The sequence below is a fragment of the Varroa destructor genome, unplaced genomic scaffold, assembly GCF_002443255.2.
Source record: "Varroa destructor unplaced genomic scaffold, Vdes_3.0 BEIS01000007.1, whole genome shotgun sequence".
Classification (NCBI taxonomy): Eukaryota; Metazoa; Arthropoda; class Arachnida; order Mesostigmata; family Varroidae; genus Varroa; species Varroa destructor.
In genome coordinates, this window is record NW_019211460.1 from 11,298,041 (window position 1) to 11,315,901 (window position 17,861).

Sequence of the window (17,861 nt, forward strand, 5' to 3'; positions counted from 1 at the left end):
AGCTTGACGTTTACAGCTGCAAGCTATGTATTTCCGAATCTTGCCTAGAGCTGCGGTGAACATTCTGCAGTCAATTGGTAAGCGATTATGTAAAGCTTATCACACCGTTCGTCAGATTGCTGGGTCACTGGATTAAGTCAGTAATGATTATTTTGAGCTTACAAACTTCATCCATAATACAGCATACAGGGGTACAATCAATGGCTTTCAACGGCTGGGAACGAAACTAAAACGATAACAGGTTTATAGTTGGAAGACTCGATTTTCTCTGCTATAATACTGGCTAGCTTATGTAAGTCTACTAAAGTGAAATGCTGTTTCGCTGAGTTCCGGTGACACTAGAGGCCACTGAGTTCAATAGATATAATGTATATTCACCCTACTATTATTCAGTTCTGTGATTGTCTTTGGCTAGCGATTGGTTCTCTCTAGAAATAAATACCTGGACAAATGTTCTTTTTTTGTTTTTCATCGCTGGACCATAATAGTCCTACTGAACTAGTGCGATTTGGTTAGACAGAACTGGGGGTTATACAAAACCGGAGGTACGAATAAGGTATATATTATGCTGCGTGAGCCCCCTCATTACTTCACAACGCTAATCCGAAACGTATAGTATGCGTCCAGACAAGACACATGCAGTAATACCGTGACCTTTCACTGACGTAAGCAAGCAAAGTAAGCGATGCGAAGATCCGTGTCTACAGATGTTTGTTACGAGTCAGCTCGAAGGAAGCAAGCTCGATTGAAGCGAGTGAAGAATACAAACATTAAAATATTATTAGAATGATTAGGAAAATGTGATGAGGACTTTATTTGCATGCAAATCCTTCGTCACGCGATCAAACAAGTTCACTCTTCAAATAAAAATATCGCTATCAATAATAACCTTTATTTGGAAGCTACATTAGTCCGTTATGGTGTATCACGGATAAACTGAATCGTTGTCGAAACTGATGGAACATGTATAAACTAAATATATACATATACAATTATGGAGTATTCGAATGTTCTACTCAACACCAATACCGTGACAATAACAAAAACTAAAAACACCTACGTATGTCAACCTAAGAACTATACAAATTATGGTACTTTGACTTTGCTGAAACACTGATTGATAAGCCATAGCTGTAAATATATTTTTTAGTCATTTGATAGCGAAGACCTTCTTCGAGCCATTTGCCCAACAGTCAGTTCGTTGCTGGTTTTATTTACAGCAAATATACGCTGATTTATCCCGACAACCTCCACCATACTTTCTTTTGTTAGCATGAGTAATAAGCAGTGCCTGCACAATTTAGTGAGCCACGAAAGCCACCCAATGTGAAACGAAAAGCCATCTTATATTTGCGGACCGACCTCCGCTTCGGAAGTCTACAGGGGCAAATATACGATACACGCTTCCTCTGTCCTTCCGAAGGGAATCCGATTTTACCCACAGTCCGATTTTATAACAGTGTTCAGGGAAACAGCGTACGTTCTAAGTCGAACCTGCGCCATCTATCCTACATGTCCTAAGAATGCTAACATGAAGGAGATGGTCAAACTCAGCGAAAGGTGGATACACGAAAAAGGTTGCTATAATGATGGGCCTAATGACGCAACTCTTAAAATTCAGACGTGCGCCAGGGTTATCATAAGAAATGTATATTTCTTGATTAAAAACCTATGTTTATGAACCCAGTAAAGTACGATACAACGTACAATGCTACGGGTTTGTTTTAGACCTGAGTGAAAATGAATAAAGTATAACTTAAGGCAATAGATCTGCACGCATCCGCATTGATAGAATGCACGTTGCTCAACCAATGGGTGTTTGTTCCTCTTGATAGGCTCTGAAATGTCATCTTTTGACAGCATTGGATTCATGCTTGTTGGGCTGATTCTTTATAAAACATTTGTATAAAAAAAACAGCGTGGGGTATACATGAAGTCGGTCTTCATTAGGCTGCTTACTGCGTTTATCCGTGGGCAGCTTAAGTCACCTTTAGATGTAAAGTCTATATTTAACAGAAGGACCAAGCAATATCTGTACTATTAAAAAGAATAAACAATAGACTGTTCAGCGGAAAGAGTAGAAGTTGTCGCCTAGCATTTGGCATGGTCTCACCGTACCTTGACACTTCAATTTTACCTTATACGTCTGTTCTGAGGAATTAATGTCGAGATGGTGTGTGTGTGTTGACAACCGTATTTTATAGATAAACATAGTATGATACTTTTACGAGACCAATAAATAGTGGCCAGTTTGTGTGTGTGTACGCTTCCAATCTCAGCATGTCAAGCGTGTGATTTATCGTTTTGCGCCTCCGATAGGAATTCGAACAATAGTCCTCTCGTCAACATTTACTTTCTGAGCGCACGCTTTGTGCAAAGTATGCTTCCTATTCTGGGGCAGAAAAAGCTGCTAACCTCTCAGCTCTACCTTTCAAGCTTTTTCGTCTATTTCTGCTTTACCTTATCCATCTCTTCATATTTACGACACCCTCAGGGCCCACATCCAGTCTTCTCTCATCGTTTGCTGCTTCTGCCACTGCCGCCTCATTGATGGTGGACATCCTTTAACGCTACACATCGCTGCGCTCGTTTCTAAGCTATTCCTCTGAAGCCTTCCCAAGTGACCTGACGAGCAAACCACCACTGCCTACACCTGTAGCCTTTCCTGGTTCGAACCACTTTTATCCCCATTATCATCAAAGCCCACTATGCACTCACCGCTCGCCCAGCTGCGCTCTGCCATTCCGTTTATCTTCACTTCGTTTACTTCCTGTGTCATAGCGCAACCAGCCCTTTGTGGTATTATCCTTCGGTGCTTACGCCGTGATAATCTTGTATTTTAAAACCGTTGTTCCCCTCAGTGTCGCCATGCGTCGTAGCTAGGTGTCATGGTGTTATAATAATAATGTACATGCGATAAGTTCATCACAATGTCACAAGTCATTTATCGATGGAAAGAACGTAGCGAACACATGGCTAAAGTCAGTTCACGCCTTTACCCCCCCCCCCCCCCGCCAGGCTTTGAACGGTGTCCGACTGATGCATACTACAACTAGTAACTTATCCGTGCACAGGATCAACGCCTGTCTGAAATGAGCGGTGCTGTACCCTCGAAATTGATGCACTTCGTTGTCTGGTACGAGGAAGCGTCTTTCACACCGTCCCCGGGCGTAGGCAGACTACCGCTCGAAACATTCATCGGACTATAAACTTTCCTAGGTTGTAATTAGCCATTGGTTCTGAAGGCAAAACCACAAATTACTAATTATGACAACCTTGACTTCCCGACGGACAACAGCGACCTCAACAAAATTTTCTTTTGTCAGACGTTAAACAACAATAAATATGACTTAAACACCCGTTGAGGTTATCAGACAGAGTAAGACATACAAACGCCAACCCTGTCGAGCCTTCAAGTTGCCATCAGCTTTATTTATAATCAGATCGAAAGCTATTAGTGTGAGGTTAGGTGTTGCCATACTCTCATGACTGTTTGAACTCCTAGAGGATAGATAACGATAGAAAGCAAAGACAATAACACGATTATGCTTGAATTTTATTGATTCTTTTTTTCATATCTGTTGTAAATTCCGTTTGACATAAATTTTCATAAAATACGAGAAAGTAAAACAGTTAATTTGCATTCAAACACTCAGCATGCGATGCCCAAGGCTGAGTTGAGCTACAATATGGTAATGTACAATAATAGTGAATTCGTATCTGTGGAATCGTCTTTCCTGTCAGCGTTAACCGTTATGATATTACGCTCGCTCAACGCGATATTGGTATACTGCAATACTTTTGATCTGGAACCGTTTTCAAAATAAAGACCTGTTCTTTACAATATTGGAAGTCGATATTTATATAAATATTTGCGCAAGACATCTTCGATAACGCTTAGTAAACCTTCATAAGGGCAAACAGTTCCAGCTGTTTTTTTTTTTATTTTTTCTATTGTTCTCAAAATGAAAATAGGCCGTTCAAGTTCGAGTTATTTTTTTTACAATAGCACACGGTTATATACAATAACGTAATCGATAAATTTCTAAAAGTAATTAGAGAAATAAAGAATTTGGGATGACGCGGATTGTAATATATTTTCCGTTCGCCGATTTCAGTTAACACGTTTAGCGTATATTCGTACGGCGACGTCAAACTATTTCCCTGACTCGAATGGGCCTGAACGGCCCAATCCCGCCTAGTGTTTCGTCGTAGCTAGTTGATGGTATCTATTGCGCATGATCACTATGCCATAGAACCGTCATTTAACGATTCAGGATGCCCTTTCTTTATTCAGTCAGTCATGCCGTGTTGCAACTAGACGTTAAACTAACGGTTCCCAATATTTGCTCTTTCAACCAAGGGCTTCACGGTTTCATCCATCACAACAAAGTACCGTTTATATAATTGGAATAAAAACAGCTGATACTGCATGTACGACAATGCAGAATTACAGGTCTGAACAAAGCGGTCTAATTTTCCTCTGCGCGAAGTACAGCGCATTGTGTACCGATACCCACATCCATCAGAATTTTTTTTAGATTAAAAAATGACATTATCTGGATTAGTTCCTAAGTAATCGCTCATAACTAGTTAAGGGAAGAAGTTCTCTGCTCGGTTATTGATGACATCGTAGTTTTCGAGGCGTATTGGAGCCTCAGCCGGCAAAAAGTTTCCCACATGTAAACTTAACGAAGTGTACAAGTCAGCTATAATTAACTATGCTATTAACGAGGTTACTTCGGTCGATTTTCACTGGATTTAAGTTTTAACTTTTTTACGCATTAATCAAAATATCAAAGCCATAGTTTTCTTGCACTTATATGTGCTTATGATTTAACCTGCGTAAAACCTTATGAAGACCTTACAGCAGTCAAGTTAGATATAAGTTGATAGAGATAGATAAAATTTTCTGCCTACGAAATTGGACGCATATGGAACCCGATGTCAGCGTTTCCAATCGTTAGATCAAATATATTGATTCAATCAAAAGAATAGTTCTTCTTCTGTGGAAAGTTCTGTGAAAGCTTGCTCTTAATAAAACTACTGGCAATTAGTAATATTATTAAGTAATGTACGTCCGCTTTTCTTCTATTTTTACTCACGCATTTAGAAATATACACCTGCTCACCTAGGTGACACGTTAGGTCGGTAAGCTGACTAGAACACGCTCGTCCTTAACTGAAAAGCCTAAGGTTATTCAGACAAGATCGAGCTACTCAGTGTCAAGATGAAAACTTTGCTTCGATCAGTTTTAGTATAAAAACTATAATTTAAAATTAAGGAGAAAAAGTACTGGCTTTTCCTGTTAGTGGTCGGGCTAAAAAAGTGGCTCATTAGGGTAGCGTTCCTCATTCTTAGCTTTTAATAATTTTTAGTTATCAACCGACTTTCTCGAAATAAGTACATATACAAGAATTTTATATAAGTCCATAAATAGAACGCGCGTAATGTCTGAAATTTTTTTTCTTCTCATATAACCATAGATAATTAGACTATATATAAACAGTAAATTTACTGAAGTACGTTTTGCACTCAAGCGACGACAGATATGCCACGCAGCGAACTCAACTATTGTTGACGGCTCTAGCTACTGATGATGAAATCTGCTTCCCGGTTTTTGAAAGAGTCGAAGCTTCGCTTGATGACCTTAATTAGCCCTCCCGTTTCTAACAGCGACCGCGGTCTTTTCCGAAGCCCCTGTGATTTGCTGCCAGAGCGTCGGGGTGATTTGCCCGGGAAAAGTGAGTATAAGCCCTGGTAGTAGTAAACGAATGAGCCCAACCCGTCTTAGAGCAAATGCTGAACGTGGAAGGGATACAATGAAATTTCCCAAATTAAGTTCAAATTAACTGTTCTTACAGAACCCCATCGGGGCTCATTATATCATCACAAAACACCACTCAAACAGACGCGTATCTTTCTATAGAGGTTTATCCTATACAGCGGTGAACGAATATCTGCTTGAGTGGAGTGGAGTGGTCCTACTTTTAGGTGACGCTTCATCTGTTACGGGCCGTAGCGTGTTTCAGATGAAGAAGGTTGTCAAAAGTCATCTGTCCGACCACCTGCCTAGCGCCATCACTGTCAGTTCACGTTGAATAATGTGTGCAGATCAAGTGCGTGACTCATAGGAAAGGATGTCAGAGGGGCTGAAGCAAGAAGAGAAGGGACAGGGAGTGGAAGGACGAGTATATACATTCACATAATAACTATAATCACGCAGAGCAGAATACGAATAGTGTGTCAGCCTATACGTGGGTATTTGTGTATGGCCATATACATCTTTTTGGTGTCTATGGGATTTGTTTGTCGGTGACAGGAACTATGAGAATGTACGAATGGCTGGTCAAATATATACCGATGCGAAAGGATATGGGGTGATTGTCCACAGGGTCTCTGTCCAAAGGGGCAGGGGCATTGATATACAACGTGCTCTTCCTCATACAACGCACGTTTCCAAGACAGTTTTTGCCCTCATTTAAATATATCTTTCACTAAGACGTGTTGCTGCAGTAGCAGTGGCGGTGGCGGTGGCAGCGTTTAGTGAGAAAAATCCCATTAGAACAGCTGCACATGCACCAGCATTCTTTCCTGCGATTTAGCGCGCCCCTTTATGAAAGACCACAGTCTTGCTAGGCAATGACCTCCCGTAATATTGTGATGAATCCAAGAACAACAGGGAAGCCCAAATCCTATACGTATCGCAGACTAACTGCTGTCTAGGATGGCCTGATTTTTCAACCACTGTAAAGGACGTTCATTTTTTTCCACTAGTTACAAACTGAATCTTCTAGGCATAATTGTTATTTGCAATAAACCAAGCATCTGAAGAATGTTAAAAGCCTGTATGGAGAGTAAGCCAATGCTTATTGATTGCTGCTCCATTCCTATACTCCTGTTATAGGACACACGTACGTTCTAACCACTGACTAACGCTCCAGTATATAAATATAGGATTTTGTTTAAGTTGCCATAGCTCAGATTAAGGCCAAGTATCACGGACATAGCAAAAACTTCTCCCTGACCTGCAGTAGCTCGTCCTTGGGTACTCCGTAATTTTTTGGAATACTTGTAGTTTTCGTCATGTCATGTAGTTATTGTTGTCTATCTACTAATGATTTTCTGTAACATCTATGCTTTGTAACAGAGTTGCTTTGGTGCTAAAATGTGTTGAGTAATATTTTTTTTCATAAGGATTTGCCAGAAGTGTATGGTAGCGGCAGTTTTTGGGAATCATCAGCTGCACCCACATCAGAAAATTGGAAAAATTGCCTCCGAGTGAGAAGCCAAAGCCAAAAAAACAATTTTTTTGCGTTATGCGAGCGGTACTGCTCTAGACAACGCGGTTACGATAGGTCTTGCCTGCGTACTATTTATGCTAAAATTTTCTTAATATAACAGATTGGGCCTATTTTCGTCCCTGACTTGAGGTCGACTGTCGGCGTTTCAGGGGTGTTTATATAGTCGCCTGAGCGGGCAGAATTGACGTCAAGCCGACCAGAATCAAAGGGTAACCTCATTTGTAGGCAGAAAATATGGACACCGCCAACAGTAACAGATATTCGAAGGAAGACAAATTCGAATAGAATGCTTCTCTATGCACTAGAACATTAGCTGGTGGAAAAGAGAGCCTAAATGACCTAGGCTCCTTAGAAATAATGTTCTTCTATCTTTCCTTATCTAAGAAGAACGTAACAACATTGATTTTTAGGTAATACGATTGTTCGGATTACGATGACAGTAATATCAATAGGCATCGTTCGTTCAAAGGGTCGTTTGACAGATAGGTGGACCGTCAATTCGCTCAGCTAACGCTAAACGTTCAAGTTATGGCAGGAACTATCATACGTATTGTCTGTAACGAACTGCCTTAATTCAGTAAGATTGTCTAATATAACTTACCGGGACACCGTTCGATGGTTAACCGACACAGTTGTCGTTGCACCCTCTTCTGAAAACGTCAACGGCAACAGATGGCATAATTAGATTAAACGATGCAAATCAACCCGCGGATAACTGTAAAGTTCAACATAACTCCTCAAGTCTCTATTCGACTACTATAATGAACCGTTAACTAACTTGACAAGTGATGCCACGATGCGGTTATATCTCTCTATGCAAAACGTTCGATATTTTTCGCGGAGTTTGGGTCCAGTAATCGATGGACCGTCTCAGGCTACTTCGTTTTCAAGCGATCTCGTATGTGGCGAGCTTCATTGAAAGCTCACGAAGACAAAACTGACTTCGTTATCAGTCCATTGTTTTTGTCCCCAAGTGTCCACTAGATGGTATGTATTGCATTATTAGTTAGAATATATCGATCTTGCCTCGTGGCTGCACAACCGTTACGCATTCTTCTATTCAATATAACATAACCATTTTTCCGATAGATAAGTTTTCACTGTTCGAAGTTATTGGCAATCCCTATTTTCAGAACTCTCCGAGGTAATGATCTTCTTTGGAGTTCCCCTTTGGAATCGATTTTTTTCTTGTGAACATTTTTATTGTATTCATCTGCCGTCCTTCTATCATTCCTGACCTTTTCCATAAAATGCCAATATCTCATAAATGAATTAAGCGAACGGAGATAGAGGGGAGGCGCTTGTGATAGCGTACGCTCAAAATACGTACTTATCCAGAGAATCTTAGACGTGATATCTTATAATAATAGCCCCATTGAAGCTGGTGGAGAATCACAAGTAAACGATACTCCGTACGGTGTCCGCGACGATATGGTAGGTACGAAGAAACTCATCACGATTCTAAACGTCCATCAAACGGCTTTTTTTAAATAGGTTGTCGCCTTTCCGAATGAAAGGGAATATTATAAGTAGCGTCATATTCAAACGTATCGCATTATTAATTGTTATTTAGGCTATCTCGACATCGTATTTCGTAAACGTTTGGCCCTCGATGTACCTTCTATTTCAATGTGTACATAGACCGTAAATAAAGCGTACACCATCGTATAGCTCGAGTCAGCGACGATAGGAGTTAAGTTGAATGTTTGGATTTCAATGTCTAACGTTATTTATCTAAATGGTGCTTTAGATACAGGTCTTACACAACAGTTATAGTCATACGACGATCCCAGTAGCAATCTATAAAGATACTGTTAAACCATATATAAAGGCGTCGTAGCTAAGAATTGCTATTATGGACGTATCTCAAGGCAACGAGCTCGCTATCGCAAGCTGGCGGCACCCGCTAGCCCACAGTGAATTGGCTGATTGACACCTTTTTCAGCCGCATTGTCACGCGGCTACGAATATAATGAACGTCGGCTGTGCAGCGGCAAAAAATGGGGCAGCCGAAGGCGGCTCGCTTCATTCAGTCGAAATAGTTTAGCGAATTAGAACTGGGAATATTGAAGAACGAAGGCAAGTCCCTCTGAGAATATAGGATTGTTATTGTTCTTGGCTTATCTTCATAGAAGATGCCGACTGGACGGACTGCATCGGATAACGTTAAAGCTAACTAACTCCATTGTCATTATGCTAAATCTACACGCAGGAACTCACTGTGACACTTCGTATACTTTGTTGAGATGATTTTGAATTTTTGGCGCGGTAAGACTTATGAAGATTTTTTGAAAATCTTTATGTCAATCGTTATTATATCGCACAGCCTAACTTTGATACGCATATCACCCGAACTGTTGCTGGGTAATTTTAATCCTTGCATTCATATTGTACAATAAAAATACAGCTCACTGCAACTGCAGTGAATGGATAACTTCATCACCTATTAACGCTATTATGACATCATATCAGCTAGCTGATCGTATCAACTATAAAAGTACATACTTAAAACGCATATATTTTTGTATACAAATGTTTTTTCAACAAAGGTTTATAGAAAAAAAAATAATTTAAAAAAAAAAAACGGAAACACCGGATGTAGTCGGACGCAAGCTATGCGCTACAGGACACAGGATTTTCAAGTAATGCTGTAAGTGCTGTGGTAACCGAGATAGCTGAACATGGTGCACACAGTGACCGTTCTATATAAATGGCTCGAAGTCATCCATTTAGACAGATGCTTATCCGGAGCAGCTTGCTACACATAACACAGTAAAAGGAAATTAGAGTACAAAATACGTTTCTTCTGTTCTTAAAGAAATTATCCAGTTAGTAAGCAAAACACGGTAATATGCGGAACATCTTCAAGGGCCGACCCTTGGGAACAATCTCTACGCTCGGATTTTTGTTGATGCGAAGGCCGATGATGAAGAAGCCGTTCTTCGAGCAGCCTACGCATCAAATCTACGGTAAGTGTCTGGAATATGAAATACGTTACATAACTCCTTACAGAATATAAAAATTCTGGTCTGCTGTAAGACACCTGGACAAGCCTTGTCATGTATGGCCATAGCGAAAGATCAGGAGTGTTTCAACACGAAAATTATAAGCAAAAACCTCGTCTTAATTTCTAGGTATTCAATATTCTTTTTAACATCGTAGTGTAGGTATCAGTTTTTAAGCACTGCAAGCTTAAAGATCTGCGGTACGTCCTACAATGGGCAAGGTGACTGAATTAATAGCAACTTTAGTGAAAGGCTTCCACGTCTTAACCCGTACATTTTTTCCGGAAACTAGTTTCTATAAAATGTTGCAGATATCGCGATATTTTCCGTACTAATTTATCAACCTACATCAGCATTAATTACACCTCCAGGTTTACGACAAGATTTTAGCTATGCGTGCTTAGGGAGATGCTTCCAAAAAAACGTTGAATCCTATGTTTTGTGTAGGTGTTTCTATTCAGCCAGAATATGTGCGAATCTATAATAGATAAGGAAAGTGCCTGCTAAGTGAGACTATGTTCCACCGCACGTCTAACGGTATTGATCTTTTCCTACCTAAACATCGTTCAAGCGTGCATCCAATTCCTGTCAGAGCAAGCAGGTTGTGGAACTTGTCGACGCCTCATGTGTTCAACAGAGTGGAAAAGCTGATGGCCGCAACACCTGTGATAGCTCGGTCAACGTTTTCCGGGTCAGCCTCTCGATCCCTTTCGTTACCAAGCAGAAGGCGGGAAGAAGGATAACAAGGAGGCTTCATTTTCGCCGCTGCTCCGTATCGAGTCTTTTGGCTATATCAGACGGGAGAGAGAAAATACGGAATCTGCGGTGACCTCTTTACGTCGATGAGCTTTGAATGTCTATTGGGTATTCACACGAAAAAAAGCTCTATCTGAAGCAGTGCTTATGAATACTGGTGCGGTTCATATAAACATATATGTTTATGACCAGATTGTCCACGAAGTCGATGTCAGTTTAAAGGTCGATAGAGTCTCTTCTGTGTCCTTTGACCGGCACAACAGCTAACGTATGTAGTTTAATACATAATGCGGATATGTAAAAATAATGGGGTTTAGTGTTAGTTCCTAAAAATGATATTACTCGATTTACGCAACAGTTTTAAATTATCAACTGTGTGTCAAGTGCTGTGTAGTAAAGTAGGATCATCAATGCGTGTGTTGTGTAATGAAGTAGGACCATTGTCCTCTGTAGTGAGGGTTGAAACAAGAGCCTAAAGTGATGCCTTCAAGGTCATCTGCGAGTTTCAATAGCATCTGCTATAGTTTCTGCAGTTAATAAATGCCAGTCATAAGAATATGACTGGCGTTCATTAGCTATAAAACGACCAAGCGCTTGATGCAGTAGTATTTCCCATGACACCTTGGTCATCTTCGAATCTACACAACTGAAAACTTGAACCTCGTTTGTCAATTGGAACTTCGTGTTTGTCAATTGGAACTGTGTGTTTGTCAATTGAAATTTCGTGTTTGTCAATTGGTACTTCGTGTTTGTCAATTGGAACTTCGTTTGTCAATTGAAAACTTTAAACTTCGTTTTGCCTCTAAACATTTGATCAGTTTGTGAGCATCCATAGAAAAACATTCCTGAGGATGTCCTTCCATTGGCTTGGCTTGTTCCTCATCATGTAGAACTTTTTTGTTGAAGTACCGATACGACAATTAGACAATAGACTCGACTACGCCTTCAAGCGGCTTCAGATCTCACCGGGAGTCCTTGATTGTTCGCACAGTTTTTTTACTCTGTGAGCACCTTTTGTGATTTGTTCTTTACCTTCAGACGCTTCAGTTTGCGCGAGGGTGAGTTCTCTAGCAAGGAGTCCAGAAACGAAACGATCTTAGTCATCGTTTATACAAAGTGTCTTGTTAAGGTCTATTCCACGATAAACTTTTCGATGCTCTAAATACCATTTATGGAGTGTGCTTTTGCCGTTGTGGCGTATGTGTGGCAGGTGGTAAGGGTCAAGCTGATGAAACGTTAGTTTCAAAGCTATTGCCAGGGCTTTCTCGAGATAGTTAAATTTGTTTTTTGTAGGAAAGTACAATTTGTACATTCGTCATCATTAGCACAGCGTTCGGTAGTTATACCTCCTCACATACTACTTACTTAACTAGCAAGGTATTGCTTTGATTAACACTACAATATTTGAGTTTCAGGACGATGGCCTTAATACTTGACTTTTGGTCTGGATTTTTGTAGGACATTTCGAATTTCTTCGATACTTGCTTAACGCGCATCTACACAGTGGCAGAACCCACTCGTTCAGGTCTACCGACTTCTAACAGACCTGTGAAACTTTCATCAGTCAACTCAGTGGAAAGGGGAAACACCTTATGAACCCGATTACAAGGACTGATTCACACCACTAGACCCTTACGGATCGAACAAATTTAGTTCTGTTAAGGCACCCGTGAGGTCGAACACAGTGCAACACGCGCAAGTCGCTCTAATGGATTCGGATCGTTCACAAACACTTATCTTCGCAGCATACGTCTATTGATTTATAAACAAAATCCTACTTTTTTCCGATGCTATTACATAGGCACTTAATAACTAGTTACAGCTTTGAAACGATATAATTCAACAGGATCCCTTACGTTATAACTAGTAGAACTGATAAATCAGCAATTGCTCGAACGCGATCATATTGTGATAGGACAATGAAATGGACGTTATAAGTCGATGCTGCCGATAATACATGTGTCTGTTTTTTATGCAATGCCCGTTCCGCACTTAAATCTCCCGCATAGTTGTGCATATACAGGATCTGATATGTAGGACCGTGTGTGTATTTTGTTAGATGGATTGCGCGATGGAGCTGGGCGTGATCTGGCAGTAGTCGGCTCACCCGAATAAACGATGCCCATCTATTACATGAAGCCCAATTAGTCGTGGAGAAAAGCAGGGAAGATAGCGCAAGCAAACGGCGTGAGATTGTGTTATACGATTGGCAATGTACAGACCATATTATCAAGACTATTTAATAACTTTAGCCGAGAACGGCCGACTAGCGAATAAAACAGCCTTGAGTGAGAGACCAGCGCATAAGTGTCGGTACGCATATGCCGTTCCATTTCTTTTATATAGTATATGCAAGAGCTTTTTACTTAGTAACGCCGACTCGAGCCGTAATATTTTAGCTAAAAGTCTGCATCGAGAGCCTGTAGCACATGTAACAACTATGAAACTTGTAACTTTATAATTACAACAGCAGAAAAATGACGATAAATTGACCCGCTCCGCGGCTAGTTGCTTGGCACCTTTTGACTACTGCATTATTAGTTCCGTGTTAATATCCGAACAAAAATATGATTGATTAGTATAGTCAACGTACGTTATAGCCATTGCTACTTTTACGAGCCAGCAAGCAAGAGACAGACCTGCGGCGACGCTGGTGCCCTGTTAATTGATCTCTCTGGTGCAAGATCTCAGTCATAGCACACATTAAGATTACTGCATGTGTTTGAGCGGGAAAAGGTGCAGGCCATAGGTGTCCTGAGCTGGTACTGGCCGACGTTGCAAATGCACGCAAACGATCCCGTGTCGCTTTTGCTGATATCGCTTCTACTATGGTCCCGACAAAGGAAGCATTTAATAAGGGTTAGCTCAGATATGTTGGATGTCCTTTACCTGCTTCGCGCACCGAGCATCTAAACGCCGATGGTCGTCTTTTCTGAACGTCCTGTGGGTCTCTTCTCTATGATACAATATTAACTATTCGCTATCTTCGCTCAAGTTGGCCATCGCTTTCTTTCATTGTGTGTCTTTTTCTCGCCGTTTCGTATATATCATCTATAAAGAAATGAATAAGCCGTTTGATGTTCGTCCTATAATGTGCCTGTCATACATCATGATTTCCAGGGGTCTAGTTTATACTTTGGTACTATAAAGGAAAATTATGCAATCCAGCTTTTTACTCTACGATAGCCACGGTTCCAAAGCTAGTAGAGGAATAGAACTAAACTATAGGTACGTTGACGTATTTGGAGACGTCGTGGACGTATAACGGACGATAAGATTTTAAATGTTGATCGATGACTACTCGTTTTTGTTAAAGAGACGAAATAGAAAATGAGAAGCAAATGTTTTGAATCACTCGCTCGCCACTCCTACGGCGATAGGAAATATATTACTTTATGACTGTTTTATTGCCAGAGGGATTGAATGATCACTTGCTGATTACTACAGATTGTAATATACTATTTTGACGTATTGGCATAGATCACGCAGATAATAATTACAAATATTTAATTGAAGTGCTGTGACAGTTCCAACGATATGAAGAGAGAAGAAGACGATGTAGTGAGTTTCAATATAGTTTATCTTGGTCACCCTAAAAAAACTAGTTTCTATAGCAGTCTGTGTTATGTATCTATCGATGCAATGTATTGCAATGTAAAAATTTATATTGTTTAAGCTACGTGCTGCTTATGTAACGCGTTCGGAGTGTGTTTGTTGGCCAAGAAGACCTAAGTAAGCCCAATTTTTCATGAACAAGAATAGTCAAATTATGAATTAACGTAAGGGTAAACGACACGTATTTATCAGGATCCCACCGGAAGATATGTTGACTGGGTAAAACATAGGCTGACTCGAAACTCCGATGCAAAATTATAAGATCTAAATCTATCTAGCTGTTTTGAAAGACTCCAATGGAAATAATTGAAGCATAGTAAAATAAACCAGAGAAGCAATTTTTAGACCGCGCAACTCGTCACAGATTCCTTCTTTAAAACTCAATGGATTTGAACGAAGTTAAAAACAAATGGGTTCGTGCGCTGAGCAAGCCTGCACTACAACGAATAGCTCAGATCAATATATTAACGCATGAGTCCGCCTTCACGGTCAAGCTTCGCCGTTAACGATCATCTTTCCTGCCTTAAATCTAACAAAAGCAGTTAATAAACAGACGGGTTGATTTGCATTCGCCAAATTGAGAAGCACGGAGTATAACAGTAGTGTAAATATAAATAATCCCTAGTGGTTCGACTTTAACTATTTTTGTTACCTAGGAGATTACATTTTCTTCATCTTCTATCTATGCCCACATTCCTCGTCCTTCTCCTTTCGTTCCGTCTGCCTTCATTTTTTTTGCTTCTTGCCATTCTATTAGCGGGTTTATTTATTTCTGTGCAGTTCCGTAGCTTACAATTCGAAGGGCTAAGTGGTATGACCAAGCTATATCAGAGCAGGCTGCCCCTGTTACTACTGTTAGTTGAGCTGCCCCGATCAAGTGCTTCTCATTTTGACGTTGCCACGGGTCGGTTTCAAGAACTACCACACAGGGTTTGAATGCTGCCGTCAGCCTCGCCACCGTCTCGCGGCGGGCGTTCCGTTAGATGCAGATCGAAAGGAAAGCAAGCGGCGGGGATTGAAATTCAAATGAGCGAGAGACGGAGACTGCAGCGGTTTTGGTCGGGCAAGACGGGAGCGGGCAATAAGGCACAAAGAGGACGATACGACAAGAGAGAAAGAAGATCCGGCCAGCAAGTCGCATGGGCCCTGAGCCTATATCGGCGGCATCAGCAGCGGCACTAACAGTAAATGCGTTCCCCACTTTTCCCTAAGCGATAGCACTGCTATACGTCGCTATATAGGCACAGATCCTGGCTAAAGTGCATCGAGCTGCTCCGGACTGATAGCTGGTCAAATGGCAATTCTCACACCACTGATTATGATCCTTCCGGTTTCACTTCAAACAGCTTCAGGAAGCGCTTGCTTCCTTGGGTCGACCTTCCTTCTTTGGGTGATTTTTGTACCTCTGACTGATGGCCGCAACAAGGGCAAAACCACAAGTTATGATGAGTTCTCTACTACTACCATTGGAAGCAACGAAACGAAACGACATGCCTGGCGGATGCAGCCATACTCAACTGGGTCAACAAGCGGTAACTGAAGTTTAAGAATTGCTGGCCTTTTGCCTTTTTCCATTTCAGTTCCAAACGAGTGTATTTATAACCTAGGTTCTATACGTTTGTTTGGATTTTTAGCGTACTTGTGTGAGCTGATCTCCTAAACCTGAACGAATCGACAATTCTAGCTTAACTTGGTTTGCGGAAAAGGTGCGTATAATTAAATATCTTTAAGTGCGTGTGGCCTAGGGTGAGGTTCATGGGAAAATGAACCGGTTCAGTGTCAAAGGAGCAAGGCGTATCTACGAACGGTTATTTATTATATACAGGAACAATTCACAACATCAGTATATAATGTGGGCTCGCCTAGGCTGGGCAGTTTATCAAAGTCGATGATTCTACATCGGAGTTGTGCTTTGTAGAATAGACACGGTACTCTAACATCGTACAGTATCTGTTAACGCTACGACCGTAACGTTTCAATGTAATCTTCATATAATGTTTGTGAAGTTTTAGTGGACTTTTAGTTTAGCAATAGTTTGTGGATAAGTGTTCATTTTTGTTTGCTAAAAACACATAGAAAAGGCAGAAGCTTTTTACGAATTCAAACGATTTCTAGTTCTTCTCCACCATAAAAGGAAAGACAATTTTCATGTCGGAATTTACACAGGAGCCGAGGCTCTTCTGACCAGACCAAGACTGGATAACGCCGACGAGCCCATTGCACTTGTGTTACCCCTCGCATCCGTCTTTAGGACAACATCAAGCGGGCAAAGCTGACAAAAGCTATCCTAATTTAGTTCCTTAGTTGCGTTTCCTCTTTTTGTTGTGCTCTTTTGGTCGGTCTCCATTCCAGATGTTTGCTGCAATTGTCCCCCCCCCCCCAAGTTCCCTATCGTGACATTCCGGTCCTGTTCTGCTTCTGTTTTTGCATGTTGCGTCTTTTCTTCTCAGTCAGCCAAGCAGTCGTCCTTCGCGTAGTCACATCTGTTCCTTATCCAACTCACCTTCGGCCTCGAACACTACGAACTGATTTGAACATACGTTTCTTCCAAACAGTCCCTTACTTCCAAGCTTTGGTGGCGTTGGATTTGAATAAGACATAGCTAGATGTAGTGGGTATGTGTCGTCTATTTCTATCTATATCCGTTCTCTGGTAGAGTTGATTGATGCAACTGGTGATTCGCGCAAGTGATGAAGGGGGTTATGCCATCTTGCCGTCTCGTTCAGCCCTCTGGCTGTTATTGTCGTCATCGTCGGCAACGGCTTCATCGGCGCTGTTGTGTGTCGTCTTTTGTTGCCAGTCAGCCAGTCCTACTTCTCAACCGTGCGCAGTGTTTGCTGCTGTTGTTGTTGATGTTGTTGTGTCTTTTGACTTTCATACTCGTTGTCGTTTTCGCTAGACACGCTTCCCTTCCAGCTTATCCAGCTCTTTGTTCTGCCCATCTTAACAATAACAGCTGAAATAGCAACTATCACACAGACGAAACAGTAACCGTCAGCAACGGCGCCATCAGCGAAACCATTTTCGAACCGGTATCAGCAGCAGCATCAACACCCGCTGGTGTCCAGAGCGAAGGCCCCAGCCAAGGCTGTGGGAACAGTAGCAAGACGGTTACGATGTATTATAGAATGCTGCGTACTAGCGCGTGACAGGAGGCTACCGCTAGACTGCTTTAACTCTG

General features: G+C 41.2%; 1 protein-coding gene across 4 annotated transcripts in view; it reads right to left on the reverse strand.

The window, feature by feature from the left end:
• LOC111254013 (uncharacterized) overlaps positions 1–17,861 on the reverse strand; it is a 213,462-nt gene that overhangs the window by 151,992 nt on the left and 43,609 nt on the right. For all 4 annotated transcript variants that reach the window (XM_086975599.1, XM_086975601.1, XM_086975600.1 and 1 more), the window contains one exon: positions 7,906–7,954. In XM_086975599.1, the coding sequence (XP_086831725.1) occupies positions 7,906–7,954 (49 nt within the window). The remainder of the gene's footprint in view (positions 1–7,905; positions 7,955–17,861) is intronic.